This window comes from Mastigoproctus giganteus, chromosome 10 (assembly GCF_048544385.1).
Source record: "Mastigoproctus giganteus isolate SK-2022 chromosome 10, ASM4854438v1, whole genome shotgun sequence".
In the NCBI taxonomy this organism is placed as follows: Eukaryota; Metazoa; Arthropoda; class Arachnida; order Uropygi; family Thelyphonidae; genus Mastigoproctus; species Mastigoproctus giganteus.
The window spans coordinates 68,405,235-68,430,768 of NC_143584.1; the positions used below are offsets into that span (position 1 = coordinate 68,405,235).

Here is a 25,534-nt window from a genome sequence, read left to right on the forward strand (position 1 = left end):
CTCTAGTTTGGACTGATTAATAACTGCTTTACAATTGTTGCGAGCTTTGGTGTAGGCAGAAAATGAAACTTAAGAATTAGAAACAAGCCAATTACGATATGCAACATTCTTCTCTTGAACAGCCTTAGCACATTTATTGGAAAACCAAGGTTTAGATAAAGGACGAGATTTTAAAGTGGAGTGTGGGATAAAGGATTCCATTCCTGCAAGAATAATTTCACTGACACGATCTGAGCAAACATTGACATCAGAAGTTTTGAAACAGTAATCTGACCAAGGAAAAGAAGAAAAGAAGTCTCGCAGGTCATCCCATTTTGCATTCTTGTAATGCCAAACAACATGAGGTTGGGAATAGCCATGATATAAAGGTTCCATTGGAGAAGAGACAATCACCAATTTGTGATCTGAAGTGCCTAAAGGACCTCTCACTTCGACCGTGTACTTAGAAGGGTTGTTTGTGAGAAAAAGATCAAGCGTATTGGCTGTATGATTAGGATTGTCCGGTATTCTTGTAGGTAAATGAACAATCTGTGCTAGGTCATTAGTAATTGCAAAAGCCTCACCATCTCGACCTGCTGGGTCCGTGTGACTAGAAAACGGAAGCCAGCTGGAGTTGTGAACATTAAAATCACCAAGAAAAATTACCTCACTGTTAGGAAAGTTGGACTGGAGAAAGTCAAGTTGCAAAGAGAGGAAGTCAAAGAGCTCCAAGTGATTAGTGGAGTTGGGAGAACGGTAGAGACAACAGATGAATTTGACACAATGAGGTAGAGAGATTTTAAGCCAGAGAAGATCAAAGAGAGGAGATTCCAAATTGCCAAATCTCTGACAGGGAATATCAGAACGGACATATGCACAAGTACCATCTTTGAGGTGAAAGGAATCATACAGCAAATAATTTGGCCATCTGAGATGAGCAGTAGTTGAATCAACCGATAACTGAGATTCTGTCAGAAAAAGTAAATGGGGTTTGGCAGACTGCAAGTGGAAATGGACATCGTTGAGATTAGAATTGAGACCACATATATTTGTGAAATGAATTAGGAAGTGCTTGGGAGGTTTAGATCTTTTCACAGATAAGCTTGCTCTATTAGTTTGACAATTCATTGTATATTCAATAGTAAGTAAAAGTGAGTGGGACATGCTGTATTAAGTAATGAAATTTTTGGATATGGCGTACACATGGTAAGAATATACCCAGATCCTTGTCATAATGTGGCTTTGACAATGCTCCTCGCATACACACTACTCGGACTTCCTCCAGTCACTATCTGGCAGAATAGAGGTAGCAAGATTATACACTAGCTGATCCGGAAGCCTCCTAGAGAGTTACCAATAGGTTCGGTCCGGTGTACTAACTAGTGGCCGGTCTGCGAACACCGTTTTAGAGCTGTACCCTCGAAATGTAAGGAATATTGGATCTCGCCACGACGTTCATCATAACCTCAAAAGTCATCAATCATACTGCATGATGGAAGAGATAGGGAAAGGTTGACCGGAACTTAGCTCTAGAGACTAAACATGGATTCCACCACTTCAAGCCTCCAATAAGCAAAGTGGTGGTATTTCACCAGTTGATGAGAGTCATCTACCACCTAGTACTGCCTGGTAACATAGAAGGGCGGCGTTCCTCCATGTGGTGTGGGCGCCACACCTCGACCCCTGCTTACGTTGGTTACACCTGGGTGGTCACCAACCATGTACTTGTGCATGGAGGTTATACCCAGGATTACTAACAGTCCCACCATCATGAAGGTGCAAGCAGAGGATTTGGCTGTCACAGACCATCCGGACTTTGCTGAAATTGGGTCCACTTGACTTGAGTGTCACCTGAATATCAGTTCCATTAGCGTTTTAGACTCCCAGGTAGCAAGTACAGCTTGTCTGGCATATCTGAGAGAATGTCTGTGACAACCTCAAGGACCAGATGTTGCTTGATGAGGTCTGTCACGGCCCTTTCCTCTTTCTTTCAGAGCAATTGTCAGTCTCTCGACGGTTGATTTTGGGTAGTGCTGGCAATTCTCAGTCATTATTGTCTTTCTCATGATATCCTCCAGATCGGTGTTAGTCCAATCTATCACCACAAGGGTGTTTGCATTAGGACTGCATAGATGTTTATGGCTTCAATTGTCTTCCCTCTATTCAGTTTTGCTTACAGCAGGCTTTCGAGTCTCTGATGGTATTTTTTGGTTAGGCAGGACTTAATTTCCATAAGCTGTAACTGCTGAACCTGCATCATCCCCAAGTATTTGTAGGCCTCTCCCTCTATCATGGCTTCGATCTCTTTACCAGTCTGCAATTGGTAGTTTCGGTTGACTAATTTTCCCTGGTGCAATCTGTGGGTCTTGCATTTGTCTAGACCAAATTCCATCCTAATATCATTGCTGAATTCTTCAGTGATCCAGAGTAGTTGCTAGAGTTGCTTCTGGGTTCCTGCGTAGAGCTTGATATAATCCATGTACTTCAGGTGGGTGAGGGTGTACAGGTTCTTACTTCCTTCTTTGAGGTTATATCTGTACTTGCTGATGCTGAGCATGGTGGATATCAGGTTAAGTACTAGACAGAACTACAGTGGGCTCAGGACATCTCCTGATGGGGATCGGCCTGATTGTAATGTTGTCGACCTTAATGGTGGTACCCCATTTTGCCATCGTTTCTCCCAGGAGGTTTGTCACTATCGGATTTACTTTGTTGATGTTCTGTGCCTCTATTAGTCAGCTATGAGGCATGGAATCGAAGGCCTTACAGTAATTGTAAGGCCTTCGACTCCTTTTGAGTCTTGAAAAACTCCTCTCTCCAGACGCAACCATAATTGACAATGTTAATAATAACCAAAGAGAAATGGTGATATTGGGATATAATTCAACTAAGTTTTTTTTTTGAATAAATGTCAATAATTCTAAGCAACCGAAATTTTTTCCTTTTAAAAAATGCTGCAAAGATTGCATATCTTTACATAACCTCTTGTCCTTGAGGCTGTCGCAGACATTCTCTCAGATATGCCAGAAAAGCTGTGCTTGCTAACTGGGAGTCTAAAATGCTGATGGAACTGACATTTGGGTGACACTCAAGTCAAATGGACTTAATTTTGGCAAAGTCCGGACAGCCATATCTTCTGCTTGCACCTTCACAATGGTGGAACTGTCAGTAATCCTGGGTATAACCCCCATGCCCAAGCACACTGTGGGTGACCACCCAGGTGTGAACCAACGTAAGCAGGATTCAAGTGCGGCCTTGAATTAAGCAGGATTCAAGGAAGAATGCTGCCCCTCATCAACCTGTGCAATACCACCAGTTTGCTTACTGGAAGCCTGAAGTGGTGGAACCCCATGTTTAGTCTCCAGAGCAAAGTTCCAGTCACCCCCCCCCCAGCATCTCTTCCACATAATGCAGTATGATTGATGTCTTTTGAGGTTATGATGAACACCATGGTGAGATCCAAATTTACTTACATTTCAAAGGTATAACAAGATTATGCACAGTACAACTCTAAAACGGTGTTTGCAGGCTGGCTGCTAATTAGCACAATGGACCAAACCTATTGGTAACTCTCTAGGAGGCTTCTGGATCAGCTAGTGTATAATCTTGCTGCCTCTACTCTGCCAGACAGTGACTGGAAGGAGTCTGAATAGTGTGCATGTGGGGGGCATTGTCGAGGCCACTTTATGTCAAGGATCTGGTTATATTCTTACCATGTATATGCCATATCCAAAAATTTCATACAGCATGCCCCCCCACTTTTTCTTACTAACTAATAGAACAAACTTATTTGCAAAGCGATCTAAAGAGATCTAAGATTCTCCAAACACTTCCTAGTTCATTTCACAAATATATGTGGTCTCAGTTCTAATCCCAATGATGTCCATTTCCACTTACAGTCTGCCAAAACAACATGTACTCTTTCTGACAGAGTCTCAGCTATCTGTTAATTCAGCCACTGCTCATCTCATTTGCCAAAATTATTCGCTGTATGATTCCTATTGCCTCAAAAGTGGTACTTGTGCATATGTCCGTTCCGACATTCCCTGTCAGAGATTTGGTAATTTGGAATCTCCTCTTTTCAATCTTCTCTGGCTTAAAATCTCTCTACCTCATTCTGTAAAATTCATCCGTTGTCTCTACTGTTCTCCCAACTTCACTAATGACTTGGAACTCTGATTTCTTCTCTTTGCAACTTGAGTTTCTCCAGTCCAACTTTTCTAACAGGGAGGTAATTTTCCTTGGTGATTTTAATGTTCACAACTCCAGCTGGTTTCTGTTTTCTAGTCACAAGGACCCAGCTGGTCAAGATGCTGAGATTCTTCCTTGCACAGATTGTTCATTTATCTACCAGAATACAGACAATCCTAACAAACAAGAGCTCTTGAAATATGTCCAAGCATTACTTTGATCCATATCATCAGAAAATTGCATATATATATTATCCCTGTCTTCCCCACCCCCAACCCTCAAGTCTTGAGTTATTCCACAAGGCCATCAGCATAGTAGTAGTGGCATGTGATGCAAGAAAGAAAGTGTATGAGCTTATGCAGCATCAGCCAAAAAAAAAAAAAAAAAAACACACCATTCCCTCCAAATGCCCGTCCAGTTCCTCCTTAAATTTATTTAACCTCTCAACTTCCACAACGACAGATGGAAGTTTGTTCCAGCAATTAACCACCCGCTGGCTAAAGGCAAATTTCCGCACATCTATTCCACATTTGAATTTATTCCCCCTTAGGTTCGTAATCTGAACAAGTGGAAGGATCCCATCAGAATTCAGCATGTCCAATCCATTCAAGGCCTTATACACCTCAATCAGATCACCGCGCAGGTGCCTAGTCTTCTGCTGCTGCAATTTGCAGAACTTAAGATTCTCTTGGTAAGAGGATCCCTTCATTCCCCTCACCAATCTTGTTGCCCTTCTCTATGCACGCTCAAGCAAATCTACATCCTTCCTAAAATAAGGCCTTCAGACCTGTACGCAGTACAGTAATACCCCGACTTACGCGAACTCGGAGTTACGCGGTTCTTGATTTTTTCGTTTGGCAACGCTGCCGCCCACTATCTTCAAGGTCGTTTTTCATATGTTATCGATATACGGTGCGACGGCGGAGAATGAGAGCGAAAGATGAACAAAATTCAACTTTGCTGCTTTTATGTTTTTTATATCAGTGAAGGGGAAACACATTTCACCATAATAACGTAAAAACCAACACAATTCCAGCTATCGGTATAATCGCAAATGCAATTAGATCGAGTTTACTACCAGTTTATAACAGATTTCACTAGCAGAAACGCAACTGGATTTTTATTGTTTTATGGTAGTAACCCCTAGAAATGTGAGGTGTTAATAGTGTATCTCTGCCTTTATGGTGTTGTTTATTCAGTTGCTACATGCGCGCAGCTTTGTTTATTCAGTTGCTACATGCGCGCAGCTTTGTTTATGCATATCAAGCGTGCCTCCTCGTTTTGTAATTGTGCTTTATTCCCTAAAAATGAGTAAAATACTTAATTAAAAGGTGTGAAAAGGAAGCGTCCTGGTGAAGACACTGCAGATTCAGAGAGAAAAAGAAAAGCAATTATCGATAAACAGAGGCGGACTGGGTCAAAAATTCTTACCCGGGAAAATTTATAGTGGCCTCATACTATGGTTTATGGCCAAAATCACACTGTCCCACCGGGATTTCCCCGGTAAGGCTTATGGCCAGTCCGCCTCTGTCGATAGAGAAAAAATATGAAATTGTGAAACGCTTTGAGCGAAATGAAAGACCATGTGATATTGCACGTGCTACAGGCCTAAATGAAGAAACGGCGAAAAGCACATGACAATTGCAAACTTGACAGTTTGAAAATTGAAAAGGGCTCAATTGTAAAGGGCTTAAAAATTTTAGAAAACATAGACTCCAACGAAGAACGCGTTATAGCTACAAAGCAAGGAATAAAAAAATTATAAGCTTGCTACGAAGAAATTCTGCGTGAAAAAAAGAAGGCACTGTGTCGTCAGACGAATTTGTTAGATTTTATGAAGCCATCGACATCGAAATAACTTTTTAACGTAAGTCATTTGTTTTTTAATACATATTTTGTATTAATATGTATAAAGAACTGCAATTTTATTAATATTTTTCTTCTAAACTAGTGTTTTTGTTAGTCCTTGGTCCCAATTAAGTAAAATTTATATGTATTTATATGCAAAGTTGTACCCCGACTTACGCGAATTCGACTTACGCTTCGTCGGACCCACCTATCGCGTAACTTCGGGGTATTACTGTACTCAATGTGTGGCCTGACCATTGCCTTATACAGAGGGACAATCACATCCTTTTCCCTGTTAGAAAAATTCCTATATATCATTGACAAAACCCCATGACCTGCCCTGGCAGCCTGTCTGCATTGCTCAGAAAACTTCATATCTGACTGCACAATTACTCCCAAGTCTTTTTCATTTTCTACCATCTTAAGTGTAGTACCACACAGTTGGTACGTTTCTCTGGGGTTACTTCTACCCATATATAGTACTTTGCATTTGTCAAGGTTAAACTTCAGTTGCCACTTCTTAGCCCCTGCCCAAATTATCAGAATCCTGTTGCAGTAGCACACTGCCATTACTGTCATTAACAACCATGCCAACCTTTATATCATCTGCAAACTTTGACACTAAGCCTGATATACCTTCATCAATATCACTGATAAATATACAAAACAACAGAGGACCCAACACCGTACCCTGTTGGACTCCACTAATAACATTATTCCATGAAGAGCAGCACCCATAGATTACCACCCTCTGTCTTCTCCCACTCAACCATCCTTTTATCCATTGTAGCAACTTACCCTCAATACCATTCTGCTACAATTTGTAGAGTAGTCTTCCATGCGCAACAGTGTCAAAAGCGTTCCTGAATCCAAGTATATGATATCAAAATTATTTTTTTGCATCCAGTTCCTTTGTAACCACATAATATCCTATCAAATTTGTCAGACAAGACTTTCCCTTAACAAACCCATGCTATGTCTGAATTATTGCTGCAGTCTTGTCTAGATGATCCTGCAATGCATCTTTAACTAGTGACTCCATTATTTTACCCAGAACAGAAGTTAAACTAACTGGTCTATAATTACTCTTGTCACCCTTCAATCCCCCTTTGTAAATTGGGGATACATTTGCACATCTCCAGTCTGTGGGGACCTCCCCTGAGTCCAAGGATGCTCTCATAATTATGGCTAAGGGTTTCCTTAGTTGCTTTCCACCTCCTTTAATATAACTGGATAGATCCCATCCACCCCAGGTGCCTTTCTTATGTTTAACTTCAACAATTTCTCCTCCACTTTGCTCTCAGTTATTACAAAATCATTAAGCACCCTGCTACAATTTGATAACCTTCTGCCATTTTCAAACCTTCACTCCTCATGTGTGAATGTAGATGCATAATACTCATTCAGTTTGTTTGCTATCTGAGCAGGTTCATCAACAGTCGAACCATCGATACCAAGTGGACCAATCAGATTCATCCCCTTCCTTTTAGAGTTTATATAAGTAAAGAAATCCTTGCTGTTTTTCTTAGCATCTTTTGCCAAAGATTTCTCGTAATCTGCCTTCGCCTACCTAACCTCCTTTGTGACCTGATTACAGACTAGCTTATATCTGCCATAGGCTTCTGAGTTGCTTGATAATTTATATGCATCCCATGCATTTTTCTTCTCTGTCACGAGTCTCATTAGTTCATTTGATAACCATTTAGGTCTAAACCTTGAATAATATTTCTTAATAGGTATGAAACTTTTAGTAGCATCCACGATTAATTCCTTGAATGCTTCCCACTTAGAATTTACTGTTGGTAACATTGTCAGTTGATCCCACTGTACAGAATTCAAAAACTGTCTGAGACCACTGTACTCACCTTTACGGAAGCAAAAACCCTTTCCTTTTACCCCTGATGGTAATTATATCTTTAAGTAAATCCCACATCAGTACACTGTGATCACTGCCACCTAGTGGTTCCTTTATCTGCAAATTCTTAATACACGAATGATCACTGCTGATAACCAGCGAGGGTAACATGCTGCTGCAGAAAACAATCATCCAATAAATCCACAAAAGTCTTATTAGTGTGTGAGTGACCAACCCACAAGTTCCAGTCAATATCTGGGAAGTTAAAATACCCCATTAGAAGACATTCTGATGTACTAACCCACTCAATTTCTCTGTACAATTGTTCATTGTACTCATTCGAGTCATTAGGAATACAACACACCTTCTACTCTTATTTTTGCTTTCACAGTGCTTATGTCACACACCAAACTGACTCAGCAGTGCACTGTTCATCTATATCAACTGGATGCACTTCTTTTGATTTTATGTTTTTCTTAATTAACAGCAGAACACCTCCTCCCTTCCTATCCTGTGTATCCTTTCTGTACACATTGTACTCCCCAAATTCCAGTTCTGCCTTCCTTATATCTGTGTGACACCACGTCTCTGCTATCCCAACAATATCCGCCTTTGATGTCTTGACCAACACTTCAAATTCTTCAAATTTATTTTCTATACTTCTAGCATTGGTATACATGTACCTATCCTTATTATTAGTTACCCTAACACATCCCATATACCCATCTGTTTCATGATGACTGCCATCAGTTGCTGAAACCCCCAGCACCCCTCGCTCCAGGTCGCTATTATTTTTTTTTTGAAGTTGTGCAAGAATCACCTTCACCTCTGCCTGTGGCTACTTTTAACCTTTTAGCCTGTTAACCTTTTAACCCCAAGCTAGCAGTTTTCCGACCCACCTAACACTGCCTCAATAGCATCAGCAAATATTCTTGCACCCTTTCAATTTAAGTGTATCCCATCCCTGTAGAAGCAGTCTCTCCTGTTAACAAGCACAGACCATGCTGAAAAAAATTCTAGCCCTTGAGCCTTCCGTCCAGGGCCGAATTGATTGACAAGGCTCTCAACCTATACTCCCTCCAATCATGTCTGGGCAGAATTGCAGACACTTTCAAATTTAACCTTAATTCACAACTTTTTTGCAACACTGACCTGTACTTGTTAAGTAAATCTGCAGATCTCCTACTCTTAATGTCATTGGTGCCAACGTGTACAACAATATCGCCTTTTGTGCCCCTTTAAAATATGATATATGCTTTACGTCATCAACTTTTGCCTCTGGCAGCATACCCTGGTCCTGTTCCATCTATCCTTTTTACACAATATATTCCCTGTCTCCCTGACAATAGAGTCACCAACAATAACTAGTTCCTTTGGGACCAGTGCATTCTGACTTGTAGATTGCCACTGTGTTGCCTGATGCCCAGGAGTGAGCTCTGGTGTTGAGTTGGGCAGCTGAAAGCATGACGGGCCCCTCATATTAATTTCTTCGAGGGCATCTACCCTAAACCTCAAGCTCTCGTAGATGCCCAGTAGAATGCTGAGTTGATGCCTAATTTCTAGACACTCTCTGCACCTGGCACACATAAAGCCATCCTCCTTGGCTATATCATGTTCTGTTCCAGAGAGTTCGGCAAACATTTCACAAGTTGCACAAATTTTTTTAGGCTGTGATGCATTGGAGAATTGCCCCCCTCAGTTCCCCGAGTCACAGCACTCCTGCCACTTTGTGCCTGTTGCTTTGCTACTCTAGTCTGGGTCATGATGTTTTAAATTAATAAGATCAATAAATTTAATTAACTAATTGTCAATACTACATCTAATAGAATTCTAAATGCAGTGATGCGTATTACGCTATATAATTATACGTTAGAGCTGCCTAGTTAACACAATTAAAAATTTGAATTCCCTACTACTCTATACAAAAACAACGGCTGCAAGATTCAAACGAAATAACGGTTTTACGTATATTAAGTAGTAATCTACAAAAACTCTTTATCGAAATTAAAAATAACCAGCGTAACAATAACTATAAGACTATGTTACAGGCTCCAAAAAAGCAATATGTTTGCCTTTTTATTTACCTAATTGTTATTATTATTATTATTATTTTTATTAATAATAATAATAATAATAATAACAATTAGGTAAATAAAAAGGCAAACATATCGCTTTTTTGGAGCCTGTAATTCACAGCTGTAATTTTTAAAGAGAGTCACGCCCTATTTAAATACAATAGGAGGGATTGCATATAGTCCCTCCTATTGTACCCAAGCATAGGAGGGACTATATGCTGTAAATTGCAGACACATACAGTGTGTCTGAAAAATTTTAAGACTACATTCATAAAAAATCTAAATCTCAGGGAAATAAAATTTGTTACCATTTAAACTTCAAAGTACATCCCTTGTACTTTGGTCGTACAGCCTCTGGATGGCTCTGCGGAACTGATCTCATGGAACCCTGTTTAATTTCCTTGTTAAACAGGTTTCCTTTCACTGGTTTGGTTCACTGTCAAAATGGTGTCCCTTCAGGTGGAATGTCACTTTGGGGAACAGAAAATAATCAGCAGGAGCCAAATCTGAAAATCAAGGATGGTAAAGTATTGTAATGCCCTTCCATGCAAGAAACTGCTGACTATGGTCGTATTGTATGAAAGTGCATTGTCGTGAAGCAAGAACCACTCACTTGACTCAGCCATGTCTAGCCTAACATGCTGAATTCTTTTCAACATGTCCATCAATCCTATATAAAATTTAGAGCTGACTGTCTTTCCTTCTAGTACAAATTCTTTGTACACATTTCTCTCCTAATCAAAATAAATTACCAACATCATTTTGGTTCAAGTTTTTGTAACCGGAGTTCTTCAGCCTCGGTGAATTTTCTCCAATCCATGCAGCTGATTGTCTTTTTGTTTCAGGTTCATATGCAAAGCACCATGATTCATCATTAGTTATGATTTTTTTAAAAAACAGTCTGAATCGTCTGCAATTTCAATCAAATCTTGACACACAGCAACTCATTCCTCCTTCTTTTGTTCAACCATCAATGCATGTGATACAAAGAGCGAGCACACTTTCCTTTTTTTCAAATCTCCGACAATAATCTAACACATGGTATTCTCACTGATGTGAAGTTGTTCAGCTATCATTTGGAAGGACAGGTGACAATCCACCACGAACAGCTGCCAAAACTTTTTGATGGTCAAGACTATATACGAGACTGGGATGGCCAACCATTTCCATGCATTGTCCTGAACATCTTCCCATCCTTCACAGAATCAATAATACCAGTGAAAAAAAATTTTGGATCATGATAATGTTTTATCCTTGATCACTGCGCATCCTTCCTAAAATGAGGTCTCCAGGTCTGGAGGCCTCATTTTGAAGAGAAGGGCAACAAGATTGGTGAGAGGAACAAAGGGGTGCACTTATCAAGAGAGGCTTAAGTTCTGCAAGTTGCAGCATCTGGAGACCAGGCACCTGCGAGATGATCTGATTGAGATGTATAAGGCCTTGAATGGTTTGAGCAGGCTCAATGCTGATGGGATACTTCCACTTGATTAGAAAGAACCTGAGTGGGCATAGATTCAAATAGAGGAAAGACAGTTGTAGAATAAACATGTGGAAATTTGCCATTAGCAGCAGGTAGTTGATTGCTGGAACAAAGTTCCATCTGTTGTTGTGGAAGTTGATATCTTAAATAAATTAGCATCAGCATTAGTAGAGGCATACGATACAAGAAAGCAAGCTTATGCATCAGCCAAAAAAAAAAAAAAAAAAAAAAACCACTCCCATTTCACCCATCCATATGTTCCAAATGCCTGTCCAGCTCAGCCTTAAATTTATTTAGGCTATCGACTTCCACAACAAAATATGGAAGTCTGATCCACCAATCAACCACCCGCTGGCTAAAGGCAAACTTCCACACATCCATTCTACAACTGTCTTTACCCCCAGGTCTTTTTCAATTTCCACTTCCCTGAGTGTAGTACCACACAGCTAAGTACATTTCTCTTGGGTTATTGCTACCCATATGCAGCACTTTGCATTTGTCAATGTTAAACTTCAGTTGCCACTTAGCCCATTTGCTCAACCTATCTAGATCCAGTTGGAGTAGTAGACTGTCTTTACTGTCGTTAACAGCCCTGTCAACTTTGTATCATCTGCAAACTTGGACATTAAGGCTGAAATTTAAGGCTCAACTAGACAAACATTTGGAGTGACCAGCTAGGTGAAATGGGAAGTTTTTTTTTTGGCTGATGCTATAGAAGCTTGCTTTCTTGCATCATATGCCTCAACTAATGCTAATGCTAGTAGTTTCAAAAGTGGGCAATGTATGGTGCTAGTAGTATTGTAAAAAAAAAAAAAATCCTTAAATTTTTCAGACACAACTTGTATGCATTTTGACCCAATTTGTGGCATTTTTAACTGAAATTCTATATTTATCCAACAAATTGCTGTATTTAATATCATTAGTTCCCACATGAATAATAATGCTCTTTTTGCCCTCAAATAATATTAGAACTATGAATATAAAAACAAAATATGATGAATGAAGTTCAGACTTGGCTGTATACTGAGTTTCTTTTAGACTTGTTAATTAATGAAATAAGTTATCACCTGCTGTGCAATCGAGGCTGACAGCTTGTTGAAATTTCAGGGTCAGCTAGATCAGGATATACATGAAGAATGAAATACATGGGTAGCTTTATTTGATATTATTTATTTATTTCTTGCCAACACAGCAAAAATATATAGCTTCCTTTCACCACGTGGATAATACAAATATTAACACAAAGGGTAGTCACCCCTCAGGAACAAAACTTCTAAGCCACTGCATGAGACATTCTGGTCAACAGCTCAGGAAAGACCTAACATAGAATCCCCATGACAATACAGTGGTTTCACCAATTATCTCTTGTTTGGAAAGGGAGGGTTGAGGTCAAATGCTGGAAACTGGAGGAATTTTTAAAGGCCTCTTCAACTCAGGCAGTTTTAGCTATTTCATGCTTTGGTCATTCAGTTCTTTGTAACTGCAAAGTAGCAATGCCAAAAAGTAAGTATATATCTCCTAAATTTAATCCTAAATATAAATGAAAATCATGTTTTTGGAGAATACTGCTTTGCCAAGCAGTATTCTCCAAAAAGAGTTAAAGCATGTATAGATGATAGAGAATGTTCTCAGATAATGAAAAAAATCTATGCTTTTGGTAAACAATTATTTATTTTTAAATCTCTCTCTCTCTCTCTCTCTAATATTTTAACTGATGGCTGCCTCATATCTGTGATTACTGTATTTGTCTTCAAGAAATGCAATCAGCTAATTTAAACATTAAGCACTTTTGTCTATATTTAATAAAATCTAGATTAGCAACTACCATAAGTACCCAGATCTTAAATTAATTCTTGATTTAAAGCTTTCCCAAATCTCTGATAGGTACTTATTACTTTGGACTTCTTTATACATATGAACTGAAAGAAAACCAAATAACTAATAATGTGTTATCTTGAAGGCTCTTAAGAAGATGCAGCAAACAAGCCAGTAGAAAGGAATTGCAACAAACAAAGATCAAACAGACCTTTTACAAGTATATATATTTATAAGCAAGAAAGGATGGCTAACCCCTCTTAATTTTATAATTATTCATATACAGATATATACAATTATGTGTATAAGAAAAAATAATTTACAGAAGAAAAAACCAATAACCAATCAAGGACTGATACATACTGCTTCAGCATTCCTACTGGAAGGAAAGAGAAATACATTCCGCACTTGTAACATGGCAACAATTATAACAGCCTCTTCTGAGCAACCAAATTCTTCTACACAATAAAAAAAAATAATAATAAATAAATTAAAATAAGAAAAAAAGAATATTTAATTTAAGTTTAAGAAAATATCCACTGGAACATGTTATTTGCACTTTTTTTTTTTTTTTTTTTTTTTAAATTTCTGCATTCTCAGAAATGAATATTTCAATGTCTTTACATGCAGATTTGAGATTTACAGTACAATATCACTTTGAAACTGTACCATTTTAATTCTAACATCATTTAATTCTAAACAGTATGCAGCAAGAGAGTTTTCATCATGAAAGATTGCTAAAACAAGTGAAATTATGTGGTTAAAGAACAGTGAAAATTCTGTAGACTTTGGTTTTGTGAAAAAAAAAAAAAATACAATTATTCTGAGTCAGGTGGATTGAAGTAGATACAAGTTGCCTTCTTAATCAACAGAAAAGATATGCTGGATGCCCATGCAAGCACATACACACACACATTTGATGTAATGGGTGAAGCCAGTCAAATGTGGAATCCTAATAAAAGCATACAAATGTCTCCCACAAGACATCTGTATTCCTTGAATGGGTTGAGCACGCTGAATTCTGATGGGATCCTTCCACTTCTTCAGATTACGAACCTAAGGGGGCATAAATTCAAATTAAGAAAAGAAAGATGTAGAATAGATGTGCAGAAATTTGCCTTTAGCCAGCTGGTGGTTAATTGCTGGAACAAACTTCCATCTGTCGTTGTTGTTGTTTTTGGTTTTTAGGAGCATTAGCAACTAAGGCCATATTGCTCTAGGATATGCGGTGATCATTCCCTGACCTTTCCGCATCCTCCGTATTTGGTGGTGACGGGCTCGAACCCCAGTCTAATCAAGAAGCATGTGCTACGCACTGCTGCTCCTTCCCACCTGGCTACGGAGGCGCCATATCTGTCGTTGTGGAAGTTGATAGGTTAAATAAATTTAAGAGGAACTGGACAGGCATTTGGAGGGAATGGTGTGATTTTTTTTTTAGCTGATGCTGCATAAGCTCATACACTTGCTTTCTTGCATCACATGCCACTACTACTACATGTATACATGCCTCAATACAGTGAAAAATATCAATCATTCTGACTTATTATTATATCCTTACAAATAAATAAGTAGTCTGTTTATGTTAGCATTAGCATTAGTAGAGGCATATGATGCAAGAAAGCAAGCTTATGCAGCATCAGCCAAAAAAAAAAACCACTTCCATTTCACCCCTCCATTCATTCGAAATACCTTTCCAGCTGAGCCTTAAATTTATTTAGGCTATCAACTTCCACAACAAGAGACGGAAGTCTGTTCCACCAACCAACTACCTGCTGGCTAAAGGCAAATTTCCGCACATCTATCCTATATCTGTCTTTCCTTTCCTCAATTTGAATTTATACCCTCTCAGGTGATTATTCTGAGCAAGAGGAAGAATCCCATCGGCATTGAGCATGCTCAAACCATTCAAGGCTTTATACACCTCTATCAGATCACCTCGCCGGTGCCTAGTCTCCAGACATTGTAATTTGCAAAACTTAAACCTTTCTTCGCAAGAGCAAAGGTTGAGAAGACCACATAAGGAGAGAAGAGTACGGATGTGAGTCCTTGTATTCTCCAGTCATGTGGGTCCAAATCAGTCAACTGAAATGTATGTACAGCTGTATCCTTGTACTGATCACTTAGATTTGTCAGGGAATACTTTAACTAAAACTGGAGGACTTATATGTTTAGGTTTTTTAAAAAGATTTCCAACACATTTTAAATGAATGTGGTTTTAATATGAAACTCAATTTCTTTTGAGAAAATAAATGCTACTCTGCCTTTTTTGGCTTATTCTCTGCAGACACTATTCTTTCTCCATGCTAACTTTATAAATGACAATAACCACAGGGATTTAAATCCTGTCAAGACGATAGGACCTTTTTTAAATTTTTTTTTTTTTTTTTTTTTTTTTTTTTTTACACAGTGGAAAAGTAATTTTGATCATTAATATCATATTAGCATTAGTAGAGGAATATGATGCACGAAAGCATCATATTCCTCTACTAATGCTAATAGCATCAGCCAGAAAAAAAAAAAAAACTTTCCTGTTTCATCCATCCATAACACTCCAAAAATGTTGTCTAGTTGAGCCCTGAATTTCTCTTCATAATATTTTCATATTATTTTTCATAATATTATATACAAGGGCAATGCAAAAAGGCAATAAAGTCATTAGCTGAAATAAATCTGTAACATCGATTGTTAGCTATTGTGTTCATTTTTTTTTTTTTTTTCGGTTGCCCCAAAAATAAATAAATAAAAAATAAACAATAATGGGTCTAGGTTCCCCATCCAGGGTCTGTTTCCCCCAAAGCAAAAAAAAAGAACACTACACAGTTCACACATCTGTACCCTCCAAGAATTTGTCTAACTCTTCCTTGAATTTATTAAACCCATCCACTTCCACAACAACAGATGGAAACATGTTCCAATAATCAGCCATCTGCTGGATGAAGGGGAACTTACACACAGCTATCCTGCAAGCATCCTTCCTCAACTTGAATTTATCACCCTCATGTGTGTAGTCTCATCAAGTGGAAGAATGCCATTAACGTTCCACTTACTTAATCATTCAAGGATTTAAACACCTCGATCAGATCTCTCCACAAGTGCCTAGTCTCGAGATGCTACAATTTGCAGAACTGAAGCAATTATAGGTAAGGGCATCCTTTGTTCCTTTCAGCAGTCTGGTTCCTCTTCTCTGCACCCATTCTAACAGTTCTACATCCTTCCTAAAGTGAGGCCTCCAGACCTGCATACAGTACTCAAGATGCGGCCTAACCATGACCTTATACAAAGGGATAATCACCCCCTTATCTCTGATAGAAACATTTCTGTATATAATTGACAAAATTTCATAAGCTGTCCTGTCTGCAAGACCCAGAGAATTTCATGTCTGACTAATCAATTATTCCTTGGTCTTTTTCATTCTTTACTAAGTTGAGTGTAGTACCACACAGTTGATAAGTAAGTTACTCTGAGGTTACTTACCCATATGCAGTAACTTGCATTTGTCAAAATTAAACTTAAATTGCCATTTCTCACCCCACTGACCAAATTTTCCTAAATCTTTTTGCAGTAGCACACACTGACGACTGTTGTTAACCACCCTGCCAACCACTGTTCCATCTGCAAACAGACATTAAGCCTGATACTCACCATCAATATCACTGATAAATAATGAAAATTACAATGAAACCTGGAGAATGCTATTAATAACATTAGTCCACAAAGAGTAGTGCCCACTGATAATCACTCTCTGTCTTCTTCCACTTAACCATCCCATTATCCACAGCAGTAACTTGCCCTTAATGCCATACTGCTCCAGTTCATACAGCAATCCTTTATGTGCAACAGTATCAAAAGCCTTCCTGAAATCCAAGTATATGATGCCAAAATTATTTTCGGATCAGTTCCTTGGTCATTGAATCATAGTAACCTATCAGATTGGTTAGACAAGACCAGCCCTTAACAAATCCACACTGTGACTGCAGTATAATTTTGCCTGTCCAGATGAATCTGCATTACTTCTTTAACCATTATTCTCCCTGGAACAGACTTTAAGCTAACAGGTCTCTAATTATTCCTGTCGCCTTTTCGTTTCCCTTCATATATTGGGGATACATTTGCACATCTCCAGACCATAGGGACCTCTGCTGTCATCCAAGGTTGCTTTCATAATTATGGCTAAGGGATTGCTTACCTCTTTTGCTGCCTTCCTTAATATAACTGGATAGATTCCATCCACCCCCAGGTGCCTTTTTTATGTCTATCTTCAACAATTTCTCCTCCACTTTCCTTTCAGTTATCACAAAGCCATTTAGCTCCTCGTTCGAACTTCTGGCATCCCCTTCCCTAAAGAATTAATTCCTCATGTGATTGTAGATGTGAATGAATCAACTGCTTCCTACTACTGTTAATAACATAGAAGTCTTTGTTGTTTTTCTTTACATTCTTTGCTAGAGACTTCTCATAATCTGCCTAACCTCCTTTGTGACTTGACTAATTTATATGTACTATAGGCTTCTGTATCACCTGATAATTTATATGCATCCCATGCACTTTTCTTCTCTGCCACGTGGCTCAACAGTTCATCTGACATCCATTTATGTCTAAGCCTTGAACAATATTTCTTTGTTAGTATGAAAAACCCAGTAGCTCCTTGGATTACTTCCTTGAATACATCTCATTTAGAATTTGCTGTTGGTAATATCATCAGATGGCCCCACAGCACAATATTAAAAAACTGTCCAAGACCTCTGTTGCTCTTACAAAAGAAAAACCTTTCCCTTTACCCTTGACAGTAATTATGTCCTTAATTAAATTCCCCAATAGTACACTGATCACTGCCACTCAGTGGGCCTTTTCACATGCAGAAAAAAAATATTTCCACTAAATTTTTAGTGCAAATATTTTTATATAAGTTTTATACTTCATGCGGGCGAAGTATTTTTACAGCTCCAGCTAATAGAAAAGTTTTTCTTAAATTTTTGTTGTTTTATTGACTTTAATTGGCATATTAATTTATTTTCTAGAAGTAGCTTTATATTACTACTTACGATATTTAGTTTATTTTGAATTTAGTTAGAGTTTTTGCGGGTTATTACTTAGTACCAGTAAAACTTGTAATTCGAAACTTGACGCCATTGTTATATATTGATACAGAATAGCGTACATCTAATGTATATCTCGAACTTGATAGCGTAATACGTAGCACTGTACAGAAAACACTCGATTTAATGGAAAAATAAGGAAGAAGAAGAAGTGTCTGTTAATGCAGAAAGTCCGTTAAATCAAATGTAACCTGGGGGGGGAGGCATTTTTTATTGTTCTTAATGTAAAAAAAAACCCTTTAATACAATATACAGTATTGTTGTACAATATAAAATATATTGTATAAAAAATACAGTATTGTTGTACAATATGTTGCAATTTGGCATTTGATTTATGGGTATCAGAAACAGTTTGTTTTTTTAAAACGTAAATTTCACAAACACTTGCTACTGAAACGCCTTATTCTAATTTCTCAATTAGCTCTAATTTCTGTGCCACATTTAAGTTCACATGCTTTCTTTTAACTCCTCAATCACTTGATGCCATTTTAAATTGTAAGGATTGCAAAATTATTTAATAAATAGAGACACAATTCAGAAATCAAAGAAACACTCTGTATACAACCTGACCACATGGTAGCTTGAGGCAGACTGAGACCGGAACAAAGCGAGTCGGTAGACCTGCAGTTTAGTGTCCTGAGTCACGTTCAGCTTGCAAGTCACTGCCTGCTCTTATCTGTTATCTATAATCTGGCTTCTATATCACCTATTTGAACACGTTTTCAAAAGAATAAAAAACAATTTCCTGAATTTTATTATAAAAATAAAATTAGGTGATTATCAAAACAATAATGGAAATAGGTAATTATTATTAATTTTTAATTAATAATAACACTGAAGTTTTTTAAAACCTAAAAAAAAAAAAAAAAAAAAAAACATGGTTGAGATTAATATGTACATTACTGTATTATTATTTGTCTGGTCTTAAATCCGAAATCCATTGTTTCGGCGTCCGTTAAATCGAGGGTTTACTGTAAGGTAACTCCCACTTAACACTGATAATTCATTCTGGAAAAACAGAGCGCTAAGTCAATCCACGGTAAGCGAGCATTGCATTCCCATAAGGTAACATATGTATTTGTTTTTTTTTTTTTTTGATTTGGTAGTTGTTGGCGCATCGGCTTCTGTGGCCATATTGCACCTCCCAAGGTTTTTGCAGTACTTTGATCCAAGCCCGAGGCGGGAATCGAACCCGCGACCTTTGGGTTGCCGGGCAGGTACTTTACCCACTCGGCTAGCCCGGTCGGCATATGTATTTGTGAGTTGAAGTCGGTGCCAGAGGATATTTCCTAATCAATAATAAACGGTACTGAAAAAGATGCACAAATGTTGGTCAAAATATGTATATATATAAAATATTCTGCATTACATACCTTTATAATTATGTGGTAACTACTTATGTATCAAAATTAAACTTAAAATTCCAATTAAAATCATGAATTTAATTGATCTGAATTGATTTTAATTGATTTGATTTAATTGATGAATTTAATCATGAAAAATATTTGAAAACATGAAAGCTTCAGTTTTATAGTGGTATGGGTTTAAAGATTTTAATCTATACTTTACAGTCAATTTCACTTATTTATTGTATTTTATTTGTAATTTTATTTCATTTATTTTTATAAAGTTATAATTAGTCAGAGTTGGCGGCATCAATTATGGATGAAAAATATGTTGGTTTTGGGTTGTACTTTGGCCCTCTTCCTGGTAAACTAAAAGGGGTTTTAATTTTAAATCCCACACAGCGTTACCATCCAACAATAAAGATTTGAAACATGGCATGTTTTTTTCTTCTTCTTTCAATATGAAACTTCTTTAAGGCATTCATTTCCAAAAAATGTTCTGTTTCATCTATGTTAAAAACTTGTTGGGAAGTATAACACATAATACCCTTCTTCAATAATTTTAACAAGTTCTTTTTGAAAGTTTTGGCTCCTTGATCTGCACTTTTGGCTCCTTGCGGCTTCTCACTGGATTTTAAATCTATTCAACCAGCCCTTACTAGTTTTAAATGGTTCAACTTTTTTTTTTTTTTTAGGTTGAGTTTTCTTCAGATCATCATATAGGCTAATCTCTCTCTCTCTCTCTTTTTTTTATAACATTTAACTTAACTGAATTCTGCATTGGATATTATCTTCAATAAAATTAGTTAAAGTCTCTCCATTTCAATCCTAATACTCAGCCTAGCCCTAGTTGCTTGCAGTGGAACAGCTGTCTTCCCCGCTGCTAAAATTAATTCTTTATTTTTTATAACTGTTCTTACAGTTAAACTTGCCAGTCCTAAATTATGGCACACATCAACTTGTCGTTGACTGGAATCGATTTGCTTCAAAACATCTAATTTAATTTTCAAATTCAGTCTTTTTCTTACGTTTGTGGTCTTTGTACTGCATCCAGACGTTGTTGCCTTTTCATTCTTATCTGCCATTATTAACTCTTCGAAATGTAACTGCGTTGGTTGCATTAATTATGATACAATGTTCGAGTAAACTGTCCGTTATGCACTATGTCTAATACTGTACTGAGTGATGACTAGACTTCGGATATATGCATATAATGGCAATATTACAAGCAATATACTTGATAATTTTTTAAAATGTTGATCTCCGAACTACGTAACAAGTCGCTGTACTGCAATTAAATTAGCATGTGAGAAAATTTCACTGAGCGTGGGAAAATTTCTCAAGTTGGTGTGGGAAACATTTTAATGCTGTTTTGCTATTCATTTTCAAGCTAACGACTCTATCAAATGAAACGATTTCGTTAAATATGCCAAAAATGCAATCTGTAAAACAGCGTTATGGTGATTTGTGACAGCGCTATAGTCAGATACAGAATATAATATATAAGAACACATATGCAAAGTACTGCATACAGGTAGCAATAACCAAAGAGAAACATACGAATTGTGTGGTACTACACTCAGGGAAGTAGAAAGTGAAAAAGACCTCGGAATTATTGTTCAGTCAAATATGAAGTTCGCTGAGCAGTGCAGACGGGCTGCCAGGGCAGGTCATGGAGTCTTGTCAATGATATATAGGAATTTTGCTAGCAGGGACAGGGAGGTGATTATCCCATTATACAAGGCAATGGCCAGGCCACACCTAGAGTGATGCATACAGGTCTGGAGGCCTCATTTTAGGAAGGCTATAGAGTTTCTAGAACGAGTACAAAGAAAGGCAAGATTGGTGAGAGAAACCAAGGGGTGCTCTTACCAAGAAAGGCTTAAGTTCTGCAAATTGCAGCTCCTGGAGAGTAGGCACCTACGAAGTGATCTGATTGAGGTGTATAAGGCCTTGAATAGGTTGAGCAAGCTGAATGCTGATGGGATTGCTCTTGCTCAGACTGAGAACCTGAGGGGGCACAGTTTCAAATTGAGGAAAGATAGTTGTAGAATAGATATGCAGAAATTTGCCTTTAGCCAGCAGGTAGTCGAGCTCAGCCTAAATAAATTTAAGGCTGAGCTGGACAGGCATTTGGAACAAATGGAGGCATGAAATGGGAGGTTTTTTTTTTTTTTTTTTTGGCTGATGCTTTATAAGCTTGCTTTCTTGCATTGTATGCCTCTACTAATGCTAATGAACAACTGAGCAGAGAAACAGAGTGGGCCAGTAAATCAGAGTCTTATAATGGGAGATTTTAACCTCCCAGATATTGACTGGAATGTGTGGGTTGGTCACTCGCACATTAGCAAGGCTAAGTTTGCCAAAGATTTCTCGTAATCTGCCATTGCCTGCCTAACCTCCTTTGTGACTTGATTACAGACTAGTTTATACCTGCCATAGGCTTCTGTGTCACCTGATACTTTATATGCATCCCATACATTTTTCTTCTCTGCCACGAGCTTCATGAATTCATCTGACATCCATTTAGGCCTAAACCTTGAACAATATTTCTTAATTGGAATGAAAAGCCTAGTAGCTGCCAAAATTAAGTCCCTGAAGGCTTCCCATTTAGAACTCAACATTGGTAACATCATCAGTTGATCCCACAGTACAGAATTTAAAAATTGTCTGTAGTGACCTTTACGAAAGCAAAAGCCGTTCCCTTTAGCCTTGGTCGTAGTTACATCTTTAAGTAATTCCCACATCAGTACATTGTGATCACTGTCACCCAGTGGTCCCTTTATGTACAAATTCTTAATGCATGAATAATCACTCCCTCTGGTTGCCTCTCGAACATGTAGCTATAGAAAACAGTCATCCAATAAATCCACAAAAGGTTTTGCTAGTGTGCGAGTGACCAATCCACAAGTTCCAGCCTATATCTGGTAAGTTAAAATTCCCCATTATAAGACAATCTGATTTACTGGCCCACTATTTCTCTGCACAATTGCTCATTATAATCATCAGATTCATTAGGCCTAGAACACACACCTACTCTCATTTTTCCTTTCCCAGTGCTTATTTCACACCAAACATACTCAACACTGGACTGTCCACCAACATCAATGGGATGCACTTCCTTAGATTTTATGTATTTCTTAACTAACAGCATAACCCCTCGTCCCTTCCTGTCCTGTCCTGTCTATCCTTCCTGTACATATTGTACTCCCCAAATTCCAATTCTGCACTGCTTATATCTGTGTGACACCATGTCTCTAATATCCCAACAATATCTGCCTGTGATGTCTTGAATAGCACTTCAAACTCATCAAATTTATTAACTGTACTCCTAGCACTGGTGTACATGCAAGTATACAACTGTTCCTACTCTTAGTGTGGCGCCTCCGTAGCCAGGTGGGAAAGAGCAGCAGTGCGTAGCACACGCTTCTTGATTTGACCGGGGTTCGAGCCCGTCACCACCAAATACGGAGGATGCGGAAAGCTCAAGGAATGACCACCACATATTCCACGAGCAATATGGCCTTAGATGCTAATGACAAATTAGTTGCTATATGACCAAATTAATTGCTATTAGTTGCCAAATTAGTTGCAATATGGCCTTAGTTGCTAATGACCAAATTAGTAGACTTAGTTGCTAAAAACCAAATAACAAACAACTACTCTTAGTTACCCTAACACAGCCCATGTATTTATTTCTTCTACTATGACTCCCAACAGTCCTGGAAATCTCCATTACTTGCTTTCCAGGCTGCTGCTCATACTAATAGAAGCAGTGCAAGAATCACTTTTGCATCTGCCTGCGGCCACTGTTAACCTTTTAGTCTGTGTATCCCCCCAAGCTAGCAGTTTTCCGACCCACCTAACACTGCCTCCATAGCATCAGCAAATATTCTTGCATCCTTTCTATTTAAGCTGTTGTTGTTATTTGGTTTTTAGGAGCATTAGCAACTAAGGCCATATTGCTCCGGGGATATGTGGTGGTCATTCCCTGACCTTTCCGCATCCTCCGTATTTGGTGGTCATGGGCTCGAACCCTGGTCTAATCAAGAAACGTGTGCTTCACACTGCTGCCCCTGCCCACCTGGCTACGGAGGCGCCTTCTATTTAAGCATAACCCATCCCTGTAGAAGCAGTCTCTCCTGTCAACAAGCACAGACCAGGCTGAAAAAAATTCTACCCCCTTGAGCCTTGTACAATCTGTCCAGGGCTGAATTGATCGACAAGGTTCTCATCATATATACTCCCTCCTATTGTGTCTGGGGTGAATTGCAGACTTATGTAAACTTATGTTGACTTATGTAAACACTTTCACATTCAACTCTAACTCGCGACTATTTTTCAACATTGACCTGTACTTGTTGAGTAAATCTGCAGATCTCTAACTCTTAATGTCTTTAGTTCCAACGTGTAGAACAACATCACCTTTTGTGCCCTTAAAAGATGATATCTGCTCTACAACGTCATCAACTTTTGCCCCTGGCAGACATACTCTGGTCCTGTTCTATCTATCCTTCTTGCATAGTATATTCCCCGTCTCCTTGACAATAGAGTCACCAACAATAACTAGTTCCTTTGGGACCAGCGCATTCTGCCTTGGAGATTGCATCTGTTTTGCCTGATGCACAGGAGTGAGCTTTGTCATTGAGATGGGCAGCTGAGAGCTTGATGGGCTCCCCATATTAATTTCTTCGAGGGAATTTACCCTACACCTCAAGCTCTCATAGACGTCCATTAGAATGCTGAGTTGGCACCTAATTTCTTGACACTCTAGACACCTAGCACACACAAAGGCTTGGCTAGATTATGTCCTGTTTTAGAAAGATCCAGAAACATTTCACACTTCACACATTTTTTGAGACTTTTATGGCTTTTGTGGATTTATTGAACGATTGTTTTCTACAGCAGCATGTTAGAGAGGCAACCAGAAGGAGTAACACTCTTGATCTAATTATCAGCAGTGATTATTCATGAATTAAGAATTTATAGATAAAGAACTGCTAGGTGGCTGTAATCACAGTGTACTGATATCCGATTTACTTAAAGATGTAACTACCATCAGTGGTAAAGGGAAGGGTTTTTGTTTTCGTAAAGGTAACTACAGTGGTCTCAGAGATTTTTTAAGTTTTATACAGTTTGACCAACAGGTGATGTTACCAACAGCAAATTCTAATTGGGAAGCATTCAAGGAAGTAACCTTGGAAGCTACTAGGCTTTTTGTTCCAACTAAGAAATACTGTTTTAGGTTTAGGCCCAAATGGATGTCAGATGAACCAATGAGACTCATGGGAAAATGGAAAAATCCATTGGATGCATATAAATTATCAGGCGACACAGAAGCTTATGGTGTATATACGCTAGTCTGTAATCAAGTCACAAAGGAGGTCAGGCAAGTGAAGGCAGATTATGAGAAATCTTTGGCAATGGATGCAAAGACTCCTTGACTTATGTAAACACTAGAAGTCTTTGCTGGTCCATTAGATATTGATGGTTTGACTGTTGATGATCCTGTTCAGGTTGTTGACTGAATGAGCATTATGCATCTACATTCACACATGCAGAATTCTATAAGGAAGTGGATGCCAAAAATTTATCAAACTCTAACAGGGACCTAAATGATTTTGTGACAACAAAATCATTTAGGTCCCTGTTAGAGAGAAAATTGGAAGAGAAATAATTATATTTCTTTACTTATATCAACTCTAAAAGGAAGGGGATAAATCAGATTGGTTCACTTTATATCAATGGTTTGTAGATGATCATTCTCAGATAGCTGGAAAACAAAATGAGTATTTTGCATCTACATTCACATGTAAGGAGTTATTCAAGGAGAGGGCTACATGTTCATC

At 38.2% G+C, this 25,534-nt stretch overlaps 1 protein-coding gene across 3 annotated transcripts in view; it reads right to left on the reverse strand.

Annotated features, from left to right (window-relative positions):
* LOC150079071 (putative ATP-dependent RNA helicase DHX35) overlaps nt 1–25,534 on the reverse strand; it is a 427,459-nt gene that overhangs the window by 115,450 nt on the left and 286,475 nt on the right. For all 3 annotated transcript variants that reach the window (XM_090383587.1, XM_090383586.1, XM_090383585.1), the window contains exon 14: nt 13,607–13,701. In XM_090383587.1, the coding sequence (XP_090239713.1) occupies nt 13,607–13,701 (95 nt within the window). The remainder of the gene's footprint in view (nt 1–13,606; nt 13,702–25,534) is intronic.